General features: G+C 40.1%; 1 protein-coding gene across 2 annotated transcripts in view; it reads right to left on the bottom strand.

Moving 5' to 3' along the window:
* Window positions 1-22,396, bottom strand: part of angpt1 (angiopoietin 1) — an 89,348-nt gene that overhangs the window by 14,088 nt on the left and 52,864 nt on the right. For both annotated transcript variants that reach the window (XM_052093612.1, XM_052093613.1), the window contains exon 7: window positions 18,541-18,707. In XM_052093612.1, the coding sequence (XP_051949572.1) occupies window positions 18,541-18,707 (167 nt within the window). The remainder of the gene's footprint in view (window positions 1-18,540; window positions 18,708-22,396) is intronic.

Genomic DNA, 22,396 nt, shown 5'->3' with positions numbered 1-22,396 from the left:
GAGGTTTCCTGGGAGGCAAACAGGTCTACCTGGGCCTTGCCGAACCTGTCCCAAATCAGCTGGACCGATTGGGGGCCTCCACTCTCCGCCAGGCAAGTTTTGTCTTGACAGCGCGTCCGCTATCACATTGAGGTTGCCGGGGATGTGAGTGGCGCGCAGTGACTCCAGTCGCTGCTGACTCCAAAGGAGGAGACGACGGGCGAGCTGTGACATGTGGAGGGAGCATACTCCGCCTTGGCGGTTTATGTAGGCCACCACCGTGGTGCTGTCTGTCCTGACTAGGACGTGCTTGCCACGAATCAACGGAAGAAATTTCTTAAGGGCAAGAAAAACAGCCAGCAGCTCTAGGCAGTTGATGTGCCAGCGCAGCGGGCCTCGGTTCCACCGGCCTGCGGCTGCGCGCCCGTTGCACACGGCGCCCCAACCCAATTTGGAGGCGTCGGTTGTAACCAGAACGTGACGGGACACCTGCTGCAAGGGTACTCCTGCCCGTAGAAAGCAGAGGTCTGTCCAGGGTTTGAAGGTTTGGCGGCAGGCAGGGGTAACTTCCACGCCCTGCGTGCTGTGGCGCCATGCTCGTCTCGGGACTCGAGTCTGGAGCCAATGCTGAAGTGGTCTCATATGCATCAACCCCAGTGGCGCGGCCGCCGCGGAGGATGCCATATGCCCCAGGAGCCGTTGGAAACGTTTCAAAGGGACCACGGTGCCTGGTTCGAAAGACGCGAGGCATTCCAGCACTGACTGAGCACGCTCGTTGGAGAGACGTGCTGTCATTGAGACTGAGTCGAACTCCAAACCGAGAAAAGAGATGCTCTGGACCGGGGTGAGCTTGCTCTTTTCCCAGTTGACCTGAAACCCTAAACGGCAGAGGTGCTCGAGCACCTGGTCTCTGTGTGCGCATAGTAATTCCTGCGAGGAGGCCAAAATGAGCCAATCGTCGAGGTAATTGAGTATGCGTATGCCCACTCCTCGTAGCGGGGCAAGAGCGGGGCACCTTCGTGAAGACGCGAGGGGACAGAGACAGGCCGAAGGGGAGGACCTTGTACTGATACGCCTGGCCGTCGAACGCGAACCGTAGAAAGGGTCGATGTCGAGGGCGAATTGAGACGTGGAAGTACGCGTCCTTCAGGTCTACCGCTGCGAACCAATCTAGATGCCGGACGCCAGATAAAATTTGTTTCTGGGTAAGCATTTTGAACGGGAGTTTGGACAAGGTCCGATTGAAAACTCGCAGGTCCAAGATTGGTCGTATGCCGCCGCCTTTCTTGGGTACAACGAAGTAAGGGCTGTAGAAACCCTTCTTCATTTCGGTCGGAGGGACAGGCTCTATCGCGTCCTTGATTAGAAGGGAGGCGATTTCCTAGCGCAGGGAGTGGGCATGTTCACCGTGCACTGCGGAGGAACGAACGCCCACGAAGGGGGCGGAGACCTGGCAAACTGAATTGCGTAACCGAGTCGGATGGTCCGGTGCAGCCACCGTGACGAGCTGGGCAGTGAAAGCCATGCCTCTAAGCTCCGTGCTAGGGGCACCAAGGGGACGAGTATTTTGGACGTACCCGGCGGGGCTTCGCAGCAGTGCGGAACAGATAACGCGGCGTCGGGAGGCGCTGTGGCTTCCCGAGGCTCTGGTGCTGAGAATAAACTCAAAGCACTTACCTTGTTCCGCGCACCCGGCAGGGGGTTCGTGACTGAGGAGGAGGTCTGATGCTGGCGTCCTCTGGACTCGTCTGAACTGGCCAGCCGGGGAACAGTCGTGGGGCTGAGGGCGGGAGCACCGCATCCTGGGCTCCGAGACTGTTGAGGCCTGAAAGCACAGTGCCGTGAGAACGGCATTTGCGGGCCATGTGACCCAGAGGTAAAGGAAATAGCTCTTTTATTGAGAATTTGGGTACCGCAGCCCCCGTCAGGGGGTGCAGCAAATGAAAAAACAAAAGATTCTCCTCCCGGCCCTCCACCGGGGGACAGAGTGGTCTTACCACCTCCGGAGCTAACTTCTTGTCCTCTGGGTCCGCTGTCTCAGGGACGCTTGGGAGCCTTCCGGGTCCTCGAAGGGGTCCGCGAGGCAGGGGGCGTACGCTTCCTGCGGTTTGCTCGACGCCGGGGCTGAGAGCTGGCCCAGGTTGGGGCGGAGAAGAAGGTCTTCTGGCCGCGGGAGGATTCCCTCGGCAAGCAGGTGGGGCCTGGGCCGTGGCGGCAAGCTTGCGGCGCGGCATGATGTGCGAAATGGCCTCCGTCTGCTTCTTCACCAGGGAGAACTGCTGGGCAAAGTCCTCAACGGTGTCACCAAAGAGGCCGAACTGGGAGACAGGGGCGTTGAGGAAGCGAGTCTTGTCAGCTTCACGCATCTCAACCAAGTCCAGCCATTGCTGACATTCCTGGACCACCAGAGTGGCCATCGCCTGCCCGAGTGCCTGCGCTGTGACCTTCGTCGCTCTCAGGGCGAGGTACCTGCAGCGTGTCAGGATCAGGGTCACCCCTGTGCATGTTGCGAAGTGCCTTGGCTTGGTGGACCTGCAGGAGAGCCATGGCATGCAGGGTGGAAGCAGCCCGTCCGGTAGCGCTGTAGGCCTTCGCGGTGAGCGAGGATGTTGCTCTACAGGACCGGGAAGGGAGTACAGGGCGGCCCCGCCAGGTGGTAGTGCTTCCGGGACATAAGTGGAGCGCAACAGCTCTATCCACCTGGGGGATCTCCGTGTACCCATGGCGCGCTCCGCCGTCGAGGGTGGCGAGGGCGGATGAGCAGGTGGCGGTGCGACGAGTGGAGAGGGGTGCTCTCCACGAAGACGTCAGGTCATCATGCACCTCCGGGAAGAAAGGAACCGGGGGCGAGGCTGTGAGCGGCGCCCAACGCCCAAGAACCAATCGTCCAGCCGGGATGGCTGTGGGGAGGATGGAGGGTTCCAATCCAGACCCATGCTGTTGGCTGCCCGGGAAAGCATATCGGACATCTGTGCGTCGGCCTCCTCCTGGGCGTGCAAGGCCGAAGGCGGCAGCCCAGAGGAGCCCTCAGCATCAGAGCCCTCGCCCTCCGATGTCGCAGCAAACTCATCTGTTTCCATCGCAAGAGGGTAGGCAGACTGGCTGTGAGGCGAGTCGCCGCCACCTCGAGCGGGGATGGGAGTCAACGAGCATGCCGGGGCGCGGGTGGTCCGAGGGGGCGTACCCGGCGGAGCTGCACCCGCTGCCATCCCCGAATCGCCTCCATCGCCAGCCGCATCGTCCTCAATCCCGTGGGAAGAAGGAGTGATGCGGGGGGCGGCTGGAGTGGCCTGCTTACGGTTGTAAGTACACCGCGACCACAACGTTGTCATGGTCATGTTCTCGCAATGAGAACATGAACCATCCACAAAAGCAGCCTCAGTGTGATCGCTGCCCAGACACACGAGACAACGCCTGTGGCCGTCGGAAGCGGAGAGTACTCTACCGCATCCAGGAACAACACAGGGGCGGAAAGTCATCTTTATAAAGACGCGTCCTTAAAAGGATGTTCAACGACGCTGTGTTTTTGCTCTTTTAGAGGAAATTACTCTTTTAAATAAAATCACTCTTTTATGAATGAAAGAACTCGTGAGAGATCTTTCTTATCTGCAACTGTCGATGCGCTCAGGGGCAGGAAGTGCACAGCCGTGCAAACAGGAGACAGTCGCTGTTGTGCGCCGTAGAATCCAACAGCATGCAGCAGAGGATAGCAGGAACTCGGTGTGTAAAACGCAGCAGTCTGCAAACACGACCATCGGCTCCGAAGAAATTTTCTGAATGAACACCCGTATTTGCGCCACTTAAATACCCCTATGTCCGGGGGCGGGACATGCAAATACTGGTTGCCAACTCTCATTGGCCTTTTTTCATAGTTCAGAGGTGAATATCGTCGCTCAAGAGAGACCCCTAGTGTCGCTTCTCTGACACAACGTGGAGAGAGCGACAGAAGGGGAACTATAATTGGGCATTCCCAGAACTCCCTGCATTACCCATAACATATTTTTATATTTTATGGGTATGGGTATATTTTATAAAATTTTATATTTTTATGGGTATATTTTATTAAAAGTTGTTTCTTCTTATTTTTAATATCGTATATCTACATTGGTGTGTTCTGTGTTATATTTTATGTAGTTTAGTTAATGTTTATTGCTTATTTTAATTTCACATGTGTTACCCTGATGATGTTTAGAGTACTGCCTGTGCATATTTATTGGTCATTGCTCTTGGAAAGGCCACTAATTGATGAACTTCATGTCATCATGTGCATTTCTGTATATACTACGGTGAGTAACATAACATTATAAAGTGAAAAGCAGATTTGTACAGATTCAGAAGGTTAAAGTATTAAGTTTATATAATTTAATAATATAAATGGTAATGCACTGTAAAATATACAAGCATCAAAATTACATCCCGTAAAGCCAGATGCGTGGTTACCGTATTTTTTACAGAGAATTTTTTGGCAACCACAGCTGCCAGTTTTTTTTTTTTAATTAATTTAACAGGATTTTTTTTAAGTGTAGTTTTGTAGCTACACTACAAGTTACTAACAAGAAGTAGCTAACTACACTGAACTTGTTTAAAGATTAAATTATTTTAGATGATTATATACTTATTTAGATTGAATTGAAACAATTAGGGTGACAACATTATAATGAACAAATAAATGTATACTAAATATAAACTAATAAAACTAGAAAACACCATATTTGAGTAATTTATCCCTATTTTCCATCTTGGTGCTGATGGTTTCCTGTGTGTTTAGTTACTCTATTGTCTCGCTAATGTTTTTGCATGTCACTACGGTTTTCCTTTTACTCTGAGCTCAAACATCTGTATGGCCGACACAGTTCCTCTAAGCTTCTTCTTACCAGCCTTATTGAACTTTTGCAGAATCTGCACCAAGCAAGATGTACTAGGACAGGCTCTGCTGAAAAGTGAGAATGGAATGAGATTTATTTGGTCTTTCACAACAGAACCCAGGGGAGGTGCCCGGTCATCTTATGTTCCTCATTCGAAATTATGGCAGTTTGTTAGTGTTCCTCACCGGATGTGGGACAGTTATTCAGAGTAAAAGAGAATGTATGGTTAAGATTTTTCTAGTTTATGTATTGGTTTCAAATGACATTTGAGTATAGCTTGCAGTGTAGGGAAGTAACTTACTAAGTAGTAACAATAACTATATATATATATATATATATATATATATATATATATATATATATATATATATATATATACTGTATATACACTGTATATATATTTTTGGTTTCGTTTTTTTCTTCTTCAGTATAGTGACAGTAGTTCAGCAGTTTTAAAATAGTGTAACTTTTAATCTAAATGCCACAACATTGTCATTGTTCACATTGTCTTGCACATGTAGCTTTACAGCCAAGTCAGAGAGGCTTTAATCAAACATGCTCTCCTATGTCCTCTCTCTCTCTCTCTTTCATATGTAGCATTAAGAAGTATGCTTCTATTTGGTGAATCAGTTTATTCAGATGGTTCTTGTAAATGAACCGGATTCAAAAAATGCTTTAATTAATTTGAGTCCCTGTGCAGATATCCCCTATGTCTTATTTTTTTTGTGAAATATTTAGTTACAAGTTGATGTTCATTATGAATTTTACTCATAAAGTAAACATAAAGTGTTTTCTAGTTAGCTTGTACATAGTGTAAATGTATACGTAAAATGTTAATGCTGCCAACCTTATTAAGATCCTGTGCCAGATTAATACTGCTCTAATAAATATATATGTAAAATTATAAAAATATTATATACACTAGTGGTAAAGTATAGTCAGGACATTACTGATTTAAAAAACAGCATCATCACTATTTGAAAAAAGTCATTTTGGATCAAATCTAGACAGACCCCATTTCCAGCATCACTCCAACACCTTATCCTTGAGTAATCATACTAAATTGCCAATTTGGTACTAGAAATGCCACTTGCCATTATATCAAACACAGCTGAAAGCTATTTGGTTCATTAAATGAAGCTTAATATTGTCTTGTATTTGTAATTGTGTTTGTATTTGAGTTGCCACAGTATGCAATAGACTGGCACGTCTTAAGGTCCATGTGGTTTTGAGGAATGACAGCTATACAATGCTTGAAATTGCAAGGTGTTATCTAAATTATTTCATACAAAGGTGTATACTACATTCTTCAAAGACAAAGGACAACTGGCTCTAACAAGAACAGAAAGAGATGTGGAAGGCCAGAAGTACAACTAAACAAGAGGATAAGTACATCAGAGTCTCTAGTTTGAGAAATAGACACATCACATGTCCTCAGCTGACAGCTTCATTGAATTCTACCCGCTCAACAACAGTTTCATGTACAACAGTAAAGAGAAGACTCAGGGGTGCAGTTCTTATGGGGAGAATTACAAAGAAAAACCACTTTTGAAACAGAAAAACAAAAAGAAAAGGTAAGAGTGGGCAAGGACAAACAGACATTGGGTAACAGATCATTTGAAAAGAGTGTTATGGATCTTAACCCCACTGAACTTTTGTGGGATCAGCTAGACTGTAAGGTGCGTGAGATGTGCCCGAAAAGACAGCCACATCTATGGCAAGTGCTATAGGAAGTGTGATGTGAAATGTCACCTGAGTATCTGGACAAACTGACATGTTGAGGATTTTTTGATGAGAACTCTTTTAAATAGTTTTGAATATTTATATATATTTTGTATCACCAATGTTTTTCCAATGAATATGAACCAATTACCCTTTCTGATAAACAAAATAATCATAATGAGTTAGCTCTATTTCTTTACATGCCTAAACTGCTGGTCAACATCACAGCCTGTGAAGGGGGCTGAAGCAGGGAGTACTAACATGGCTCTTTTACAGCTGTGTAAAAAGCTGAACTTGAGTGCTTTAATTCACACGTGCCATAGGGGTTCATGTGTCCCTTTTGGTCAAACCAGAATTCTGAGCCAAAGCTTAAAAATAAAGACTTAAATCAACTTTCCTCTTTATGGCTGTGGGACATGTCAAAACCCATCTAAGTACACTGCGATAAGCGTGAGGCCCACTCCTGAGAGGGACTAATGGTTAGCTCCTGCTGTACACCTTTTATGTGTCACATCTCATCTGAAACATGCAGTGATGCTGCAACAGTGATATATCTTTATATATCTTTATATATATATATATATATATATATATATATATATATACATATACATTTTTTTTTTTTTTGTACACTGAACAACACATTAGCAGATGCAGATCACTTCATGTGAAATTCCATTCACAAGAAAGTGCTATGTCCTAAAATGTATTTCACCGTTATTACTTTTTGACCTAATTTGGTTATAAAAATAATGTACAAAGGTTGACTGTTCATAAAGAAGACTTTTGAAGTTTGTCTGCGCACCCTTTTGCTGACAGCACTTTGGATGAACCTTGCGATGTTGATAGTCTCTGTAGACTTGAGCTGAGCGCAATCCTTCAGCACTGTGTGTCAAGACCTCCAAACACAATTCACATCAGCCACAGCTGAAGAGATCTTTGCTTTACCATAAAGCAAAATCTGGGGATTTAAAACTTGGTAGGAGGTAGGAGACAGATATTATATAAATATATACAGTAGCATTTCCTGCAAGAATAAATATATAGTGCCAAGTAGTTCTTCTCAGGTAGCAGGCACAAACCATATTGCTGTGTGACCTCACTTGTGTCTGTGCATATGCTAAATCACTCATGGTATTAGATAAAGTGATGTTGGTAACATATTTCAAGGGTCCAGTACTTTATTGAAACCACAGGGAATGGTTTTAAAAGCCAAATGTTCACAATTTATGTATTTAGGCATTTTATCTTTTCAAAGTAATGCTGTTAACCTCTCTGCTATCTTTATCATGTCATGTGATCCTTTTATCCTTTTTTTCTTTATAAATGTTCTGAATCGAGAAGTTTTGTTTTCTTCACTCTATATACTGGACAGCAAAGCACTGAAAAGTAGACCATGTATTTCTAAGTAAGACTTTAAAAACAAAGTCAAGGACATTGCGAACAATAAAATAGGCAAATATCGCTGTTCCTGTGAGTAATTCCAACCCAAAGAATTTCTCTTGGCTTGAAACTTGCTGTTCACAAGTTACTTTGTACCTCATTCCCTCTCCTTCTCTTTACTGCAGCCTCTTTCTGGTTGTATTATGTCCACGTTAAGATAAATAGCAGCTCCATATGTTATTGCTACTTTTCAAATTAATTTGAAATTCGGGGGTTAGGCTTAAAGGGTTAACTCACCCAAAAGTTTAAATTCTGACATCATTACTCACTCTCATTTCGTTCCAAAAACATGTCATGGCATCACTGAAATCAATGCATACTTTTGAATGTAGACTTGTGTACGAGGGGTTAAACTCGAGATTTGGTGAAGATGAAGATTATCAGTGAGTAATGACTTAAATGTCAGTCTGTTTCTCTCACAACGCTATCGTTTAGCTTTAGAAGACTGCGAATATAACAGGTATGGACTACTTTTATTGTAGCTTGACAAGAACTGATTCTTCAAAAATGTCTTTTGTGTTCCAGGGATAAAAATAACAGTTTAAAGTTTTGTTATGATATGAAGGTGAGTAAATAATGATAGGATTTTTAGTTTTGGGTGAACCATTAATTGAATGCACATTCTACCTACAAACACATATTCTCTCACAAACTTCTCACTGTTCACAAACACTTCACTCCATCAAATATACAGAGCTGCTGTGTAAACACAGGCGGAGACTCAGTGTCTGTCTGTGCTGTTGGCATTGGAGCTGGGTCAGTGGCATACGGCACTGTCAGGTCCCTTCAGGAACATTCAACCCCCCAGCTGGCTGTTGTAAACCTTCCATACAAAGCAAAAATCTAATTCACTTGGAATTACGATTAAATATAATTTTCAATTTACCTTAAGTGGCTTCTTAAAGGAGCTGGATAAAATGCTTCTGCTTGGGGGGATTGGCAATGTAATATAGAGTATGATAAGATGATTAGATATAGTAATGTGGAGTATAGTCTAGCTGCCAATCTAACATTATGACAATGTTGAGCTTTTGAAGCAATTACGCTCCAGATCCATTAAGCTGATTGTTACACTCCCTGAAACTGAGCTTCAGGATCCATAAGTTGTGTAAACATCATTGTAACAAGAGCCAGTAAATTTCACCAGCAAACTCAAATTCTTCAACCGCATTATGGAAATCATAGTAGAGTAATGGGTAATTTCCATCATTCTATATTGTAATTTTCTCAATAGAATTCTCAATAACAATTTTCTCTATTACAAAAAATATTATATAAAAATTGAGATAATAACATTAAAGTGTAGGAAAATATACCACACATAATCCCAAAAGATGCAAATGTTTATATGACATCAGTTAACATTTCATAATATAAATTGAAATAAACATGGCATCACTAAACTGAATATTACAAAAAAAAAAAAAAACAGCAGTCAACAATTAATAAACGTCTGAAAAATATGCTGTTTCTCCAAATATTCTATACAGCATAATTGGAAAAAATATTGCACTTGTGTAAAGCTGGTATGACTAGTAGGTGGTTCAGGTCAGTTAGATCAATATTCCTTCTTAAATGATTTTCAATCTATTAAGTCTATGATTTAGTTTTATAATAATAATAATACAATTGATATAGTGCATTTCCATAGCTCAAGGATGCTTCACAATAAAGAAAGTAAAAAAAAAAAAAAAACATATAGACATATGGACAGTGGACAGTTGCCCACTCTGGAACAAAAACAAATGCAGTTGTATATAGCAGATCAGATCGTTCAATCAATTAAACATATCAGTCCAGTATATAAGAAATTAACATTGTTATTTGTGTTGCAGAATTAGAAATGGTTATATTTACACTTTACAGAATGAAAATTCTCTCTTGAACCATTTAAGTAGGCAACATGACTTTAGTGTTTATGGTTGAATTAAGATTTGAAAGGAATTGGAACATCTGATAGTATCCAATGTTACTTTGCAAATGCAAATCAAAATACGAGTCCCTTTGTGTGCACTGTCTACAATATTTTATTAAATTAACATTTAGGGCTGAATGGTTGCATTACCTTGCCACTTTTATATGCAGTTTCATTGTTGTCTGTAAACCAATAACTGTAACATCACCAGTAAATTGCATGATGTAGTTACTGATCTGTATTTGCCACTAGTCAAAATTGATAAGACTGTGGGACAGAGACAGTAAGAAACCCCATGTTTCTCCCATGTCACTGGCAGGGTTCTCTTTCTCTACTTAAATTCTGCACGTTCAGTAATACCTAAACCAGTTACTGTTACTTTCCATTGCACAACCCCAAGTATTTAAACTAACGTTGAGAGGAAAATTGTGTGAGGGCAAAGCTGTGATCAGTTAGCACCACCAAGGCATATAACATTACATTGTGACAGCTGTAAATATCTATACTTGTGGTTTACCAAAAGAATGCACATGACTTCAGAAAAAAAAAAAGATTTGCAAATGTTATTTTTTCCACACAATGGTGAGGTTTTCGTATTTTTGTAGGTTTTCATTTGTATGGTTAAAACATCCTTGATTTAAATAATTATTGAAGGGTCAAAATGAAGAGCACTGCATTGCAGTGGCTAGGATGTTTAAAGTAAAAGTAATTCATTATAGATGAATACGATTTACGATTTACTATTGAAATTATAAAGATTTCAAAACTAATATGCTTTTGTAATATTACTGTCTAATAATGCTAACTGATTTGTTAGATCACACCTCACCTCACTGCCCTCACATACCAAAAATGTTTTGACGAAACTTGATATAACGAAGAGGAGGGTGAGGCCGGGCCGCGAGGATGCATGCCCGGTGCTGAGTTTCACAATCAGTGGGAGAGAGATAAAGGAGGAGCCAGGGACGCCAGAGAGAGAGAGATGCGTATGTGGACTCTGTGTGTCTGCATCAATGTGTCATTGTGTTTCAGTTTTATGTTGGTATCTAATTAAAATCTTTGTGAGTGTTAACCCGGTTCCTGCTTCCTCCTTTCCCAATGAACAAAAGGTTTGTCTGCCACACAGGTGCCGAAACCGGGATTGGAGGAAGACGTGCCGTCAGAGAGCCCTCATCGCTGAAGGAGGATCGCAACACCGAGAATAGGATTGGTTTGATGGTACTGGATTGGTTCGCCAGGAGGCAGAGAAGCCCACAGCCATCCGCCAGTTGATTGGCCCGCTGCCACTTACTGGCCTGCTGCCATCTGCCAGGAGGCAGAGGAGCCTACTGCTGTCTGCCAAGAGGCGAAATCCAGTGCCATCGCTCAGCATCGCGGAGGATAGCTGGACAGCTGGCTGAGGACCGAATGGTGGCGTGGTCAGGAACCAGGCTTCTTTTCTTTTCTTTTCTTTTCTTTTCTTTTCTCTCTCTCCCTCCCTCCCTCTCTCTCTCTCTCTCTCTCCCTCTCTCTCATTCTGGCTCTCCCACTCTCTTTCTCTCTCCCCTCTCCCTCTTTCGGTCTCTCCCACTCTCTTTCTCTCTCTCCTCTCCCTCACCTGATCCTCCCCAGGTTCCCAGGAGGTGGGGAACACCAGCCGGTGGTGGAACGGCTGAAAGGACAACTCCTCCCCTCCAGGAAGGTAGGGGGAAGTAAGTCAGGCCAAAGGTTTCATGGCCTGAATCGGGAGTTTGGGTACGTGACAAGGAGGAGGACGTGGCCGGGCTGTGAGGATATACGCCTCGCGCTGAGTTGCCCAATCAGCAGATCTTCAGAGATAAAGGATAAGGGGATGCCAGAGAGTGAGAGGGATAGAAATCAGTGTGTCTTTGTAAGTATCAAACCAGTTCCTGCTTCCTCCTGTCATGTCATGTGAAAAAAAGAACGGAAAAAGATCTTCATTATTTGTAATTTATTGAGCTGAGCATGATATACTTTCAGCCAAGTGCTATTTGCTCACATCAAACTTTACTCTGTATGTACTTTGGAAATCAGTAGGGCCGAATAACTGTAATAAAATTGACAGTTAGTCCTTTTCATGATTTAGATTATGGGATTATGTTCCTCTGTTTCTCTGTACAATACTGCTGTTATAATACTATACATACTCTCTTTCAATTTAGGCAAATAGAAGTGGCTAGCAGCCAGGCAAACATTTCCTGACTGGAAAATCTCCACCGTTGATTCTAATAAATAGAAATGCTTGTGCTACATAATATGTTAAGTTTTAAATGATCCTTTGTGTATTCATGAACACACATTTAGAATGTTGGGCAGCAAATGTCTGTCAAGAATTTTGAAATGCCTTTATGTGTCGTGTCTCTACATAGACTATAGTGGTGGGTATGCAAGTGATTTTCAGTGTAGTCTCAGAATTTGGATCCCACTGTACAGTATATGTATAATGCACATGTACTAATATATGTGTGCTTGGGCAGTTTCAAGCATCCTGCTGGGAACATACTAGATATCTTTTTACTACATCTACTGGTTGTGGTCTTTATAAAAACAAGCTAGAAAGGTTGTCACTGATTGATTAAGATTGGAATCTGAAGGTGAAATCTGACTTGCCAGAGGTGGCAACCTCTTGCACACTTTGTGTTGGGCCAAAGAAAGGGTTTGTTTTGGCCAGCATTCCCTAGAAGCAGTGTATGATTACCATACCACAACAGTTTGAGAGAACAAATCTATTTTTAGTGATGAGACTGCTGATTAGATTCCTGAAACTCTTCACCAGCACTAGGCTAGCCAAGTGTGCAAGATGCCACGGAGCTAAGTCCACCTTTAAAGACCCCACAAAATAGATTTTCTTTCTTCCTGTTTTGACGCATTTCCTATTGAAACAGGAAGTTGGGTCAGGACATGTGAAATGGATTGTGACAAACAAGTCACAGCACTCCAATTTAGATTTTATGGGTTTTTAAGGTGTAGGGCCCTATTTTAAGAGAGTACGCATATACTGTACATCATATGTGCAAAGTTAGTGGGCATGGACAAGAAGCTTTGGTATTTTTGTGCAAGCATGCACTAAGTCTAGACACAAGTGGTCTTGGCGAAATTGCGTGCACCAATTGCTAATGGGCTGGGTCAAGTGCAATTTAATTCTGAGGTTCTGCTCCTATAATTGCACCATCTGCATCCTATTATATAGTCAATTTCCTGTCAAGCACCAGACATATAAACAAGGACAGCATATTCATAAGAAGTTGGTAGTATAAATGGACTGTATGCAGTGAATTAGAAGAATAGAAATATTATGTTATGAGTTATGTTCTTTTGTGCATTATCTGTCTCGCTGTTGAATGTCAGGCATATTTCTATGACAGTGACACGCTCCTTTTATACATGTGGAAAATGTGGTTCTTAGAATTGCAGGATTTGGAGGCAGGATCCTTTAAATCATGGAAAATGTAAGGATTATTGATCATTTTAATAAACTGACACACAAATCATGGCTAGTTTAAATAGTGAATGTATTGGTCTTTAGGTTAGGCTGTGAATCAAGGGATTTTTGCATACTTTTCACTTCTACCGGTCTATTTTGCTTTGAATATTCACATCAAAATACAACATAAACTTTTAATGAAATAAAAATATAATCAAAATAATGATGCGTTTAAAATCATACATAATCACCTCCTCAAATCCAAAAATGTTATGCTCTCCAACTTCTTCCATCAAGGCCTTTTGCAGTAACTTAAAAATCACTCTAAGTCAACAGGTGGAAAGATACCTATACAAATTAGACCATAAATACATTTTCAGATATAAACATTATAATAATAAATATACAGTAGCTGCAAGCAACAACTACAGAGCACAAACATGGGGAACACTGCACAGCACTATGCACACACAAGTCAGGATCAAACCAGGATTTCATGTTTGAAATGTTATGGCTCTAACCACTGTTCTGCTCAGCTGCTGGGCTAACAGCCATCAAAAGGAACATACTAAGATAAAAAAGTATTTTTTTACAGACAAGCAAAGCAGTCACCATTACAAATGTCATGTTTATGAGACTTTCATCAAAGATCAAAATAAAAATGTTATTGGTAAAAAGCCCAGCAATTTTTCAGTAACCACAATACAAAGACCTCCAGTACAATATAATATCAACTCTAACACTGGTCCAAGTGGGAATCAAACTTATGACCCTTGAAACTATACACCAACGCTTTAACCCAGTGAATCCACAGAAACCAACCACATGATTTTATGACATAGGGCTCAAAAGTTACAGGCAAAAACAGCTATATTTCTATTTCTTTACCCATTGGTGGTGTTGCAACCAAACTTAGCATGTACCCACAGATCATGGTCTTCATGAAGCATACCAAGTTTTGTTTCAATACGACAAACCATTGCGGATAAATAGCCCTTGACCAAATTAACTTTGCAATGCCTAAACTTTTAAACACAGACAAAAATCACAATTGATATGTATACAAAATGTAAGGCTCTGGATATTATTTTGAGATCTTGCTTGGCAGAATTGGGCAATGTTTGAAAGAATAGCAGTGGAAAACGATAAACATCATAATCCAAGATTGTGGGTTTTATTGTATACTGGTCCATTTGAATCATCAGGAGCAGAGTAATCAGATGCAAAAATAAATTTGTTTTTTGAACAAAAGGTTCAAAATATATGCACAAATGAAAAGTGAATTTTTGACATGGTGGTGGTGCTATAGAGTATGCCTTAGAGACGACCCCAAATTTGGTATGTGGGCTATTCATGACCATCCCTATCAGTCTGCCAAATTTAATCATTTTCCTATATATGGTCCATAGGGGGTACGGCACTGCACCACACAGCCACAACATTGCAGTCAACAAAAAATGTATATTCATTTAACGTTTCAATAAAGATGCAAATTAATATTTGATTGGAGAAAAGACCGCTTCCATTCAGTAAGCACAATACAAAAATCTCCAGAACTTCACATGTCTAATGCGTGACTTGCAGATGTGGTATCAAACCAGGAACCTTCCATTTTACATTTGACGGTTCTAACCAGTGCTCCACTCAGCCACTGGACTGAGTGTATTCATATCAATTTTCAACAAAGATCAAAATCAGAATGTGTTTGTGGAAAACACCAGCAACCCAGTTAGCACAATATAAAATCACCAGAACTACAGAAATGTCTTTTGCAAGACTTGCAGGGCCAGGGATCTTACCCACAACCTTTGGAACTATAGTTAAGTGTTTAACATACAGAGCCATTTGGTTGCCATAGCTCAGCAATAGCAAAGAGTCATCCACAGTTTATATTCAGGACACAAGTGTAGGTTATCTTTTTGACTATATGTGACTCTGTCTCCAAACTGCTCAGTTCTCTTCAGGACACAATGTCAATGATGCATACCAAATTTATTTTAAATCTGACAATGCTTTTAAAAGATGTCACTTCTTAATAAAATTCACTTTGGCTGAGGGACAGTATGGTTGATATGAGATAATTTGGAATCATTAAAATTTTCATTGCCTGCAGACACAAACCTCAAGGCAAAAATAGCCCTTTTAACATCTTTTGACCCATAGGTGGCACTGAGTTGAAAATCAAAATTCCATATTGTTCAATCTGTGCAACTTGGTCTGGAGATTATTTTGAGCCATTGTTGGGACAACTAAGACAAATTTCAAGGAAGAGTAGCAAAAAATTTATAAACGACAATTCTAGATTGTGGCCACTGTAATGAGCAGACTTTGAATGTATGGGGTTCTTCGGAGGAGTGTAATCAGTTGCATAAAGAATTGTATTTCTAGTACAAATGGCTCAAAAGATATGCACTACAGAAAAGTTCATTTTTGACATGGTGGTGGCACTACACAGTATGTCCTAGAGACCCCAAATTTGGTATGGGGGCTATTCATGACCACCTCGGTGCTTGGCCCCTAATAACAATAATACTAATGAAAACAATAGGTGCTACAGCACCTTTGGTACTTGGCCCATATTTATTGAAAAATAAACCATAACCTCTAGAAAGTTTAACAAAATGTTTTATTTCATACACCGCTACAACAGTGATTTTCAGAAACATCATTTGATATTCCACTATATTTTCAGAGTTTGGACATCAACTTTATTGGTGGAATATCCACAATGTAAATGCAGGAACTGATTTTAGACTTTACCACTGAAAACAGACATGGTTCTCAAACGTCTTAGTGCAATTAACTATTTCTCAGGAAATTAACAAATTGCGCTTTGTGCCAGCACTCTCATGAAAGTTTTATAAGATGCTGGGTACAGTAGTTAAACTGTGCTTAGCGCTACCACAAAAATTGAGCCCATGTAAAGATTTGAAGCAGAGTGTGTGAGAGAGTGTTTGTCCACGCTACCCGCACATGCATAAACTACATGTGCAGTGAACAAAGACCATTTTCTAAAATAAATCTGAACCTTAGTTTAAAATAAGAAAGGCAAAAAAAGTGGTTGACAAATGCTTGGCTTTTAATGCAGCTCTTGGGGACACATAACACCAAATCCACCTCAGATTAACTCAAAACAAATAGTTTTACCCATGAATAGCATTAATACATCCCACAGCGAGTATCAATGTGAATGAACAAAGGAACTTAACGTTGGGCAAAGGGGATAATAACACTTTCATCATCTCATCGATGATATTTCCACATATAAAATGTGACATATTGATGTGACCATACATCATTGTTGTGTGCCATAACATACAGACGAAGAAAGGGTGATATATGAGCATTTTCATCTTCAACGCCTGTTTTTTCACTGATACCCCAACATCTCTGTCAAGAAATATCAGATTTCTTTGAATGATTAATATACCCTAACTGAGCACTTTATTATGACCTATACACCTACTTATTCATGTGATTATCTAATTAGCCAATCATGTGGCAGCCATGCAATACATCAAATCCTTCAGATACGGGTCAGGAGCTACAGTTAATGTTCACCATAAACCAGGTCAGAGAACGCAAAGCTGGATCCCTTTACCCTAGAGGGCCACACTCTTATGGGATAGTTCACCTAAAACTGAAAATTCTCTCAACATTTGTTCACCTTCATGCCAACCCAGATGTGTATAACTTTCTTCTGATGAAGACAAATGATGATTATTTAGAAAAAAAATATCTCAGCTCTGTGGATGAGTGACAGATCAATATTTAAGTCCTTGACTTTTTTACTAGAATTCTACACTTTCAATTTCAGATGTGATTCGTGCTGCATTCAAGTGGATTGTATGCTAAGGTAATTGACAGACTCCGTCTGAGCGCATTGTACTTTTTATGAACACGTGTTGACCGACCGCCGCTCTCATAACATCAGCCGAGCTCAGATATTATTTATTGTTTTTTATGTATTTATTTATTTGTAACACATCGTATTGCAGGATTCCCTCTCTAATGTGATTCATCAATGTAGAGTATTAGTGTAAATCCTCATGAAAATGGACATCTCACAAGTCATACAGATTTCATAGATGCTGATAAATATATTTCTGATGATGATATCATAACATGGGCCGCAAAAGATCGCTCAAGGGCCGCATGTGTCAAGCAGGCCACATGTTGAGTAGTACTGCCATAAACCATCAGAATGTGGAAAAGTTTTTATCTTGGTGAATCATGAACGTGGCATGATTGTTGGTGCCAGATGACCTGGTTTGAGTATGTCTGTAACTGATGATTTCCTGGGATTTTCACACACAACAGTCTCTAGAGTTTACTCCGAATGATCCAAAAAACAAAAAACATCCAGTGAGTGGCAGTTCTGTGGTCAGAAATGCCTTGTTAATAAGTGAGGTCAACTGAGAATGGCCAGACTGGTTGGAGCTGTCAGAAAGGCTACGGTAACTCAGATAACCACTCTTTACAATTATAGTGAGCAGAATAGCATCTCAGAATGCAGGCAGATGGGCTTAAAGAGCAGAAGACCAAGTCGAGCACTTTGTTAGGACCATAGCATTCCTAATAAAGTGTTCAATGAGTGTATAATCTTGTCTTACTTATTAAGATAAATTAAACCAAGGTTAGATGTATTTGACCTGTTTTAACATTGAATTTAATTCAATTAGCTGTATCATGTGTATAGCATCATTTTCAGCAACATTTAATGGAAGGGTTCTGACCATATTTTTTTTTTATAGAGAACTGTGTTATTTCAAATACATTATTAAAATACATTCTTCATCTGAATAGTTAGAATACTTATCTAGGACTAGAATTTAATTTTAAGAAATATTAAAAAAAATTACAAATAAAAAAACTAATAATATTTATTATGAGGGCATATTTCTTTTGTCCCCACATTTTGATTGTTGCAACATTCTATGTAAAATTCTATGCAAAATCAATGTTTATGAATTGTAACACCCATTTATAACCTTGGATGTGTATATAACTGGTGAGGAAAAAGCTTATAAATTCCAATGATACCAATGAGCAATTGATCAGCAATAAGTGTGTTTGACAGTATCTAAAATGATTAATGAGCTGTTGAGCAATACATTTTCCTTGGACCAATGCATTACTAAAATAATTAAAAACATTCACACAAATGATAGAATGAAAAATTTTGAAAATACCTGTAGTTATGTTTTTCACTGTTGATGTGGAAACAGTCATACTGAGAAAAAGCTTGGTGTCTGTCCCAGTCTGTCAGCTCCACACGGAGAGCATACTGCCTCTGATTGGTCAGAATGTGCACAAACTCGTTTCCCAGCCAGTGTTCGGCCGACACACTCCCAAAGCCCTGGAACAGAGAGGGTGGACTCTGGGTCAGAATAAGTATCAAGTCGGGTCATGGGAGGTCTTGGATGAGGGAATGGGAAAGAAAATCCTGTCCGATATATTTCAAGCATATAATCAACACAGGAATTAATTTCACAATTCATAATTTTCAGTAGATATTAATTACAGATTTCCAAAAAAGTCGGTTAGTCACGTTTATGATGTTTTGATGTTAAACAGCAGCATTACATCAGGAACAACTGTGAGAAAAAACAGCATTATGACATTACATTTACAATAAAATGTAAAGATTTTTCGTGTAACGCTAATGAGCAATGCACAACCAGATATAGAATCTAACTTATAGGTATAGTTATATAGGTATAGTTCCTGTATGACTGTCCCGTAAGTCACCATTCAGTGATACAAACAGTTATAAGAAATATTAGCTCTTTTGAAATGATTCTTTTCCAATCAGATTAGAGGACCAACTAACTGTTGTATAAGTTCTGTTGTATTACTCACACAAGAAAAAAAAAACATCCAAAAGCAAGATTTTTGGAACTATTTCCATATATGTAATGTATCCATTCAGCTCATTAAAACAGCTGAAGAAATGCTTCTAAAACATGTCATAATGCAGTGCAGGTGCTAGCGACAGCAACAATTACAGTACAGTGTAACACAACCATATCCCAGCATGAATCCACCACAAATCTATAGGGTGGCCTGAATAATCAACATCTGTAATTAGTGTACCTTTCCCTGCAATCCTTCAAGCTCCAGCCAAATGAGAAAAATTTCAATGCAGGCCATAGAATGTACTGTAGGAGCACTGACCGTATTCGAGACATACACATTCGTTTATCCTCTAAATCAGTGGTTCTTAACTGTTTTAGCTTCAGGACCCTGATTTTACATTGGACATCATGTGTTAAACCATCAGAGAAGCAACACTTTTGTTGTGCAAAATTAAACTAAAATATCCCTAAAATCAAACATTGAAATGTATTAATATTTCCATAAACTATATTTTAATAATATATTATGATGTGTTCAGATGCCTAACAAGCTTGAGAGATGTGTTTCTAACACATTATATATCTTGAATTTCAATAGTTTTATGGTCTCTGCAGCCAGTGATTCACAGCACAAAAGACATTGTGGTTGGCACAAATCATATTTATCCTTGTTGCAATTGAAACTCTATTGTAGGTGTTGGCAACCTATGGCACCTGTGCCAATGCTGGGGTAATCACTGGCATGCCAGCAACATTGAGAGAGGAGTAAGAAAATCAAATATGTGACATTAACTCTGTTAAGTAATTTTGGACAGGTTTTCTTTCATTAAAGAACTTTCATAAGATGCTCAGTGAAAATTCACTTGCAAGACTTTATCACATGGAGGTTTTGCACAAACGTTTCACTCAAACTGTTATGCTGATAATATTCTTTGTAATTAAAAATAAACAATTAATGTAGAAAAATGCAAAATAGAAACATTTTCACAAGTGAACTCAAACTTCAGAAAATCACATACATGAGCTTGTTTTTGGCAAAGCCCAATAAAAAGGGAAATAAAAAATTGGCACTCCATGTCAAAAAGGTTGCTGAACCCTGCTCTATTTGATGTATTTGGAGTCATAAATTCTTTAAAACTGTGTATATTTTTCATGGTTTTCGAGGATTAGGGCATGTCATGCAACCAGTCCTAGTTGGCATATGCCTAAATAGGCTGGTCTGTAGCTTCTAATAAGTGAAATTGTGTCAAAAAAAAAACAAAAAAGAAACATCGACTATATCAAACAATTTATATTTGAGGAATTGTCAAATCAAACAAAAGTTATGTATAGAGTGCCACAGGGATCAGTTTTAGGGCCTCTGCTTTTCTCTTTATATTTGCTTCCTCTGGGAGATATTATCGGTAATCTTAGAATGAGTTTCGCTATTATGACGAAGATACCCAACTTTATATTTCTTTGAAGCACAAAGAAATTTCACAGTTCTCCAAATTAGCAGAGTGTATCAATGAAATCAAAGATTGGATGGAAAGAAATTTTATTCAACTCAATTCCAACAAAACAGAGGTACTAATTATTGGACCAAAAACCTCTAAAAAGAAGCCGCTAAAATATAATTTGTCTCTCAATGGATGTATTGTTACATCGTCTTCTATAGCGAAGAAATTTGGTGTTACATTTTATACCAATCTGTCCTTTGAAAATCAAATGTCCAATGTTTGTAGAAAAGAAATCTTCCACCTCAGAAATATTGCTAAGTTACAAAACATGCTCTCTGTTGCTGATGCCGAAAAATGAATTAATGCGTTCATGACCTCAAGACTAGATTATTGTAATGCATTACTGGGAGGATGTCCAGCAAGTTCAATAAATAAACTTAAATTGTTTAAAAATGTAGCAGCCAGAGTGCTGACTAGAACCAAGAAAAATGATCATATTAGCCCCATATTATCATTGTTACATTGGCTACCTTTTAAATTTCATATTCATTTTAACATTTTGTTAACTACATAGAAAGATTTGAATGGTCTAGCTCCGCAGTACTTAAGTGACCTTCTACCATGCTATATTCCATCACGTTTATTATGATCGTGAAACTCTGGCCTGTTAAAAGTTCCTAGAAAATCAAAATGCACAAAAGGAAGTAGATCATTTTCCTATTTGGCTCCTAAATTACGGAATAGTCTCCCTAACACTGTTTGGGACGCAGACACGCTCACTCAGTTTAAGTCTAGACTAAAGATTCATCTATTTAGCCAGGCATTCACCTAATTTATCCTTCAACTCACAATTAGGCTTTTCACAATTAGATTAATATCCCGAGGTTACCAGAGCCGGCCAGATCAAGCTCCTTTCCTGCTTGGTGTCAGACTCCACTGCTATGTGTCTCTGAGTGATGACAACTAAATGCACCGGATGCCAGCCAGACATCACTTCAGTCTATTATGATAGACTTCAGAGGATGAACTGATGGAAATGGGATCCTTCATTTGCCACTGCCTGAACCTTGGACTTAGGACACACCTCACTGAAATGACCTGCCAGTTGATCTCTGCCTGCATCACCTTGGTCTAATGATGGACTACACTCTTAAAATGTAATACACAGACTATCATTTAATTGCCAACAAAAGCCTTCATCAGCCAACTAACAAAGGACAGTGCATCTATGTGAACTTCTGCAGTTAATCCAGGATAAACTTCAAAGACATTCGTCATTAATCTTAGTTTAAACACTGGCCCTTATCACTTTCTTAGTTTAGTTTACTAATTTTAAACCATGACATGCACTGCTCACAAATAACTAATATTGGCATTATATTCATGCTGTTTATCCAGAGGGGAACAGGCCCCACAGTGAACCTGGTTTCTCCCAAGGTTATTTTTCTCCATTATCCAACATTAACCAAATATGGAGTTATGTGTTCCTTGCCACAGTCACCTTCAGCTTGTCACTGGTGTTCTAAATACAATTATTATTTAATTATTTATTTTTACACACAATTTACAATCATATTTAATCAGACTACACAATGATGACTCTAATACATGATTTTCTGTAAAGCTGCTTTAAAATGATGTGTGTTGTGACTTGACTTTTCAGCTTTTATTTGCTTTGCTAATTTGGTGGTGTTGTGCACTTGGCCACTATAGTTTTCAGAGAATATATCTTGATTTAGGTTTCATTTTCT

Source organism: Xyrauchen texanus, chromosome 26 (assembly GCF_025860055.1).
Source record: "Xyrauchen texanus isolate HMW12.3.18 chromosome 26, RBS_HiC_50CHRs, whole genome shotgun sequence".
NCBI classification, from domain to species: Eukaryota; Metazoa; Chordata; class Actinopteri; order Cypriniformes; family Catostomidae; genus Xyrauchen; species Xyrauchen texanus.
Note: the sequence above shows the minus strand (reverse complement) of the source record. Positions and strands in the feature narration are given on the sequence as shown.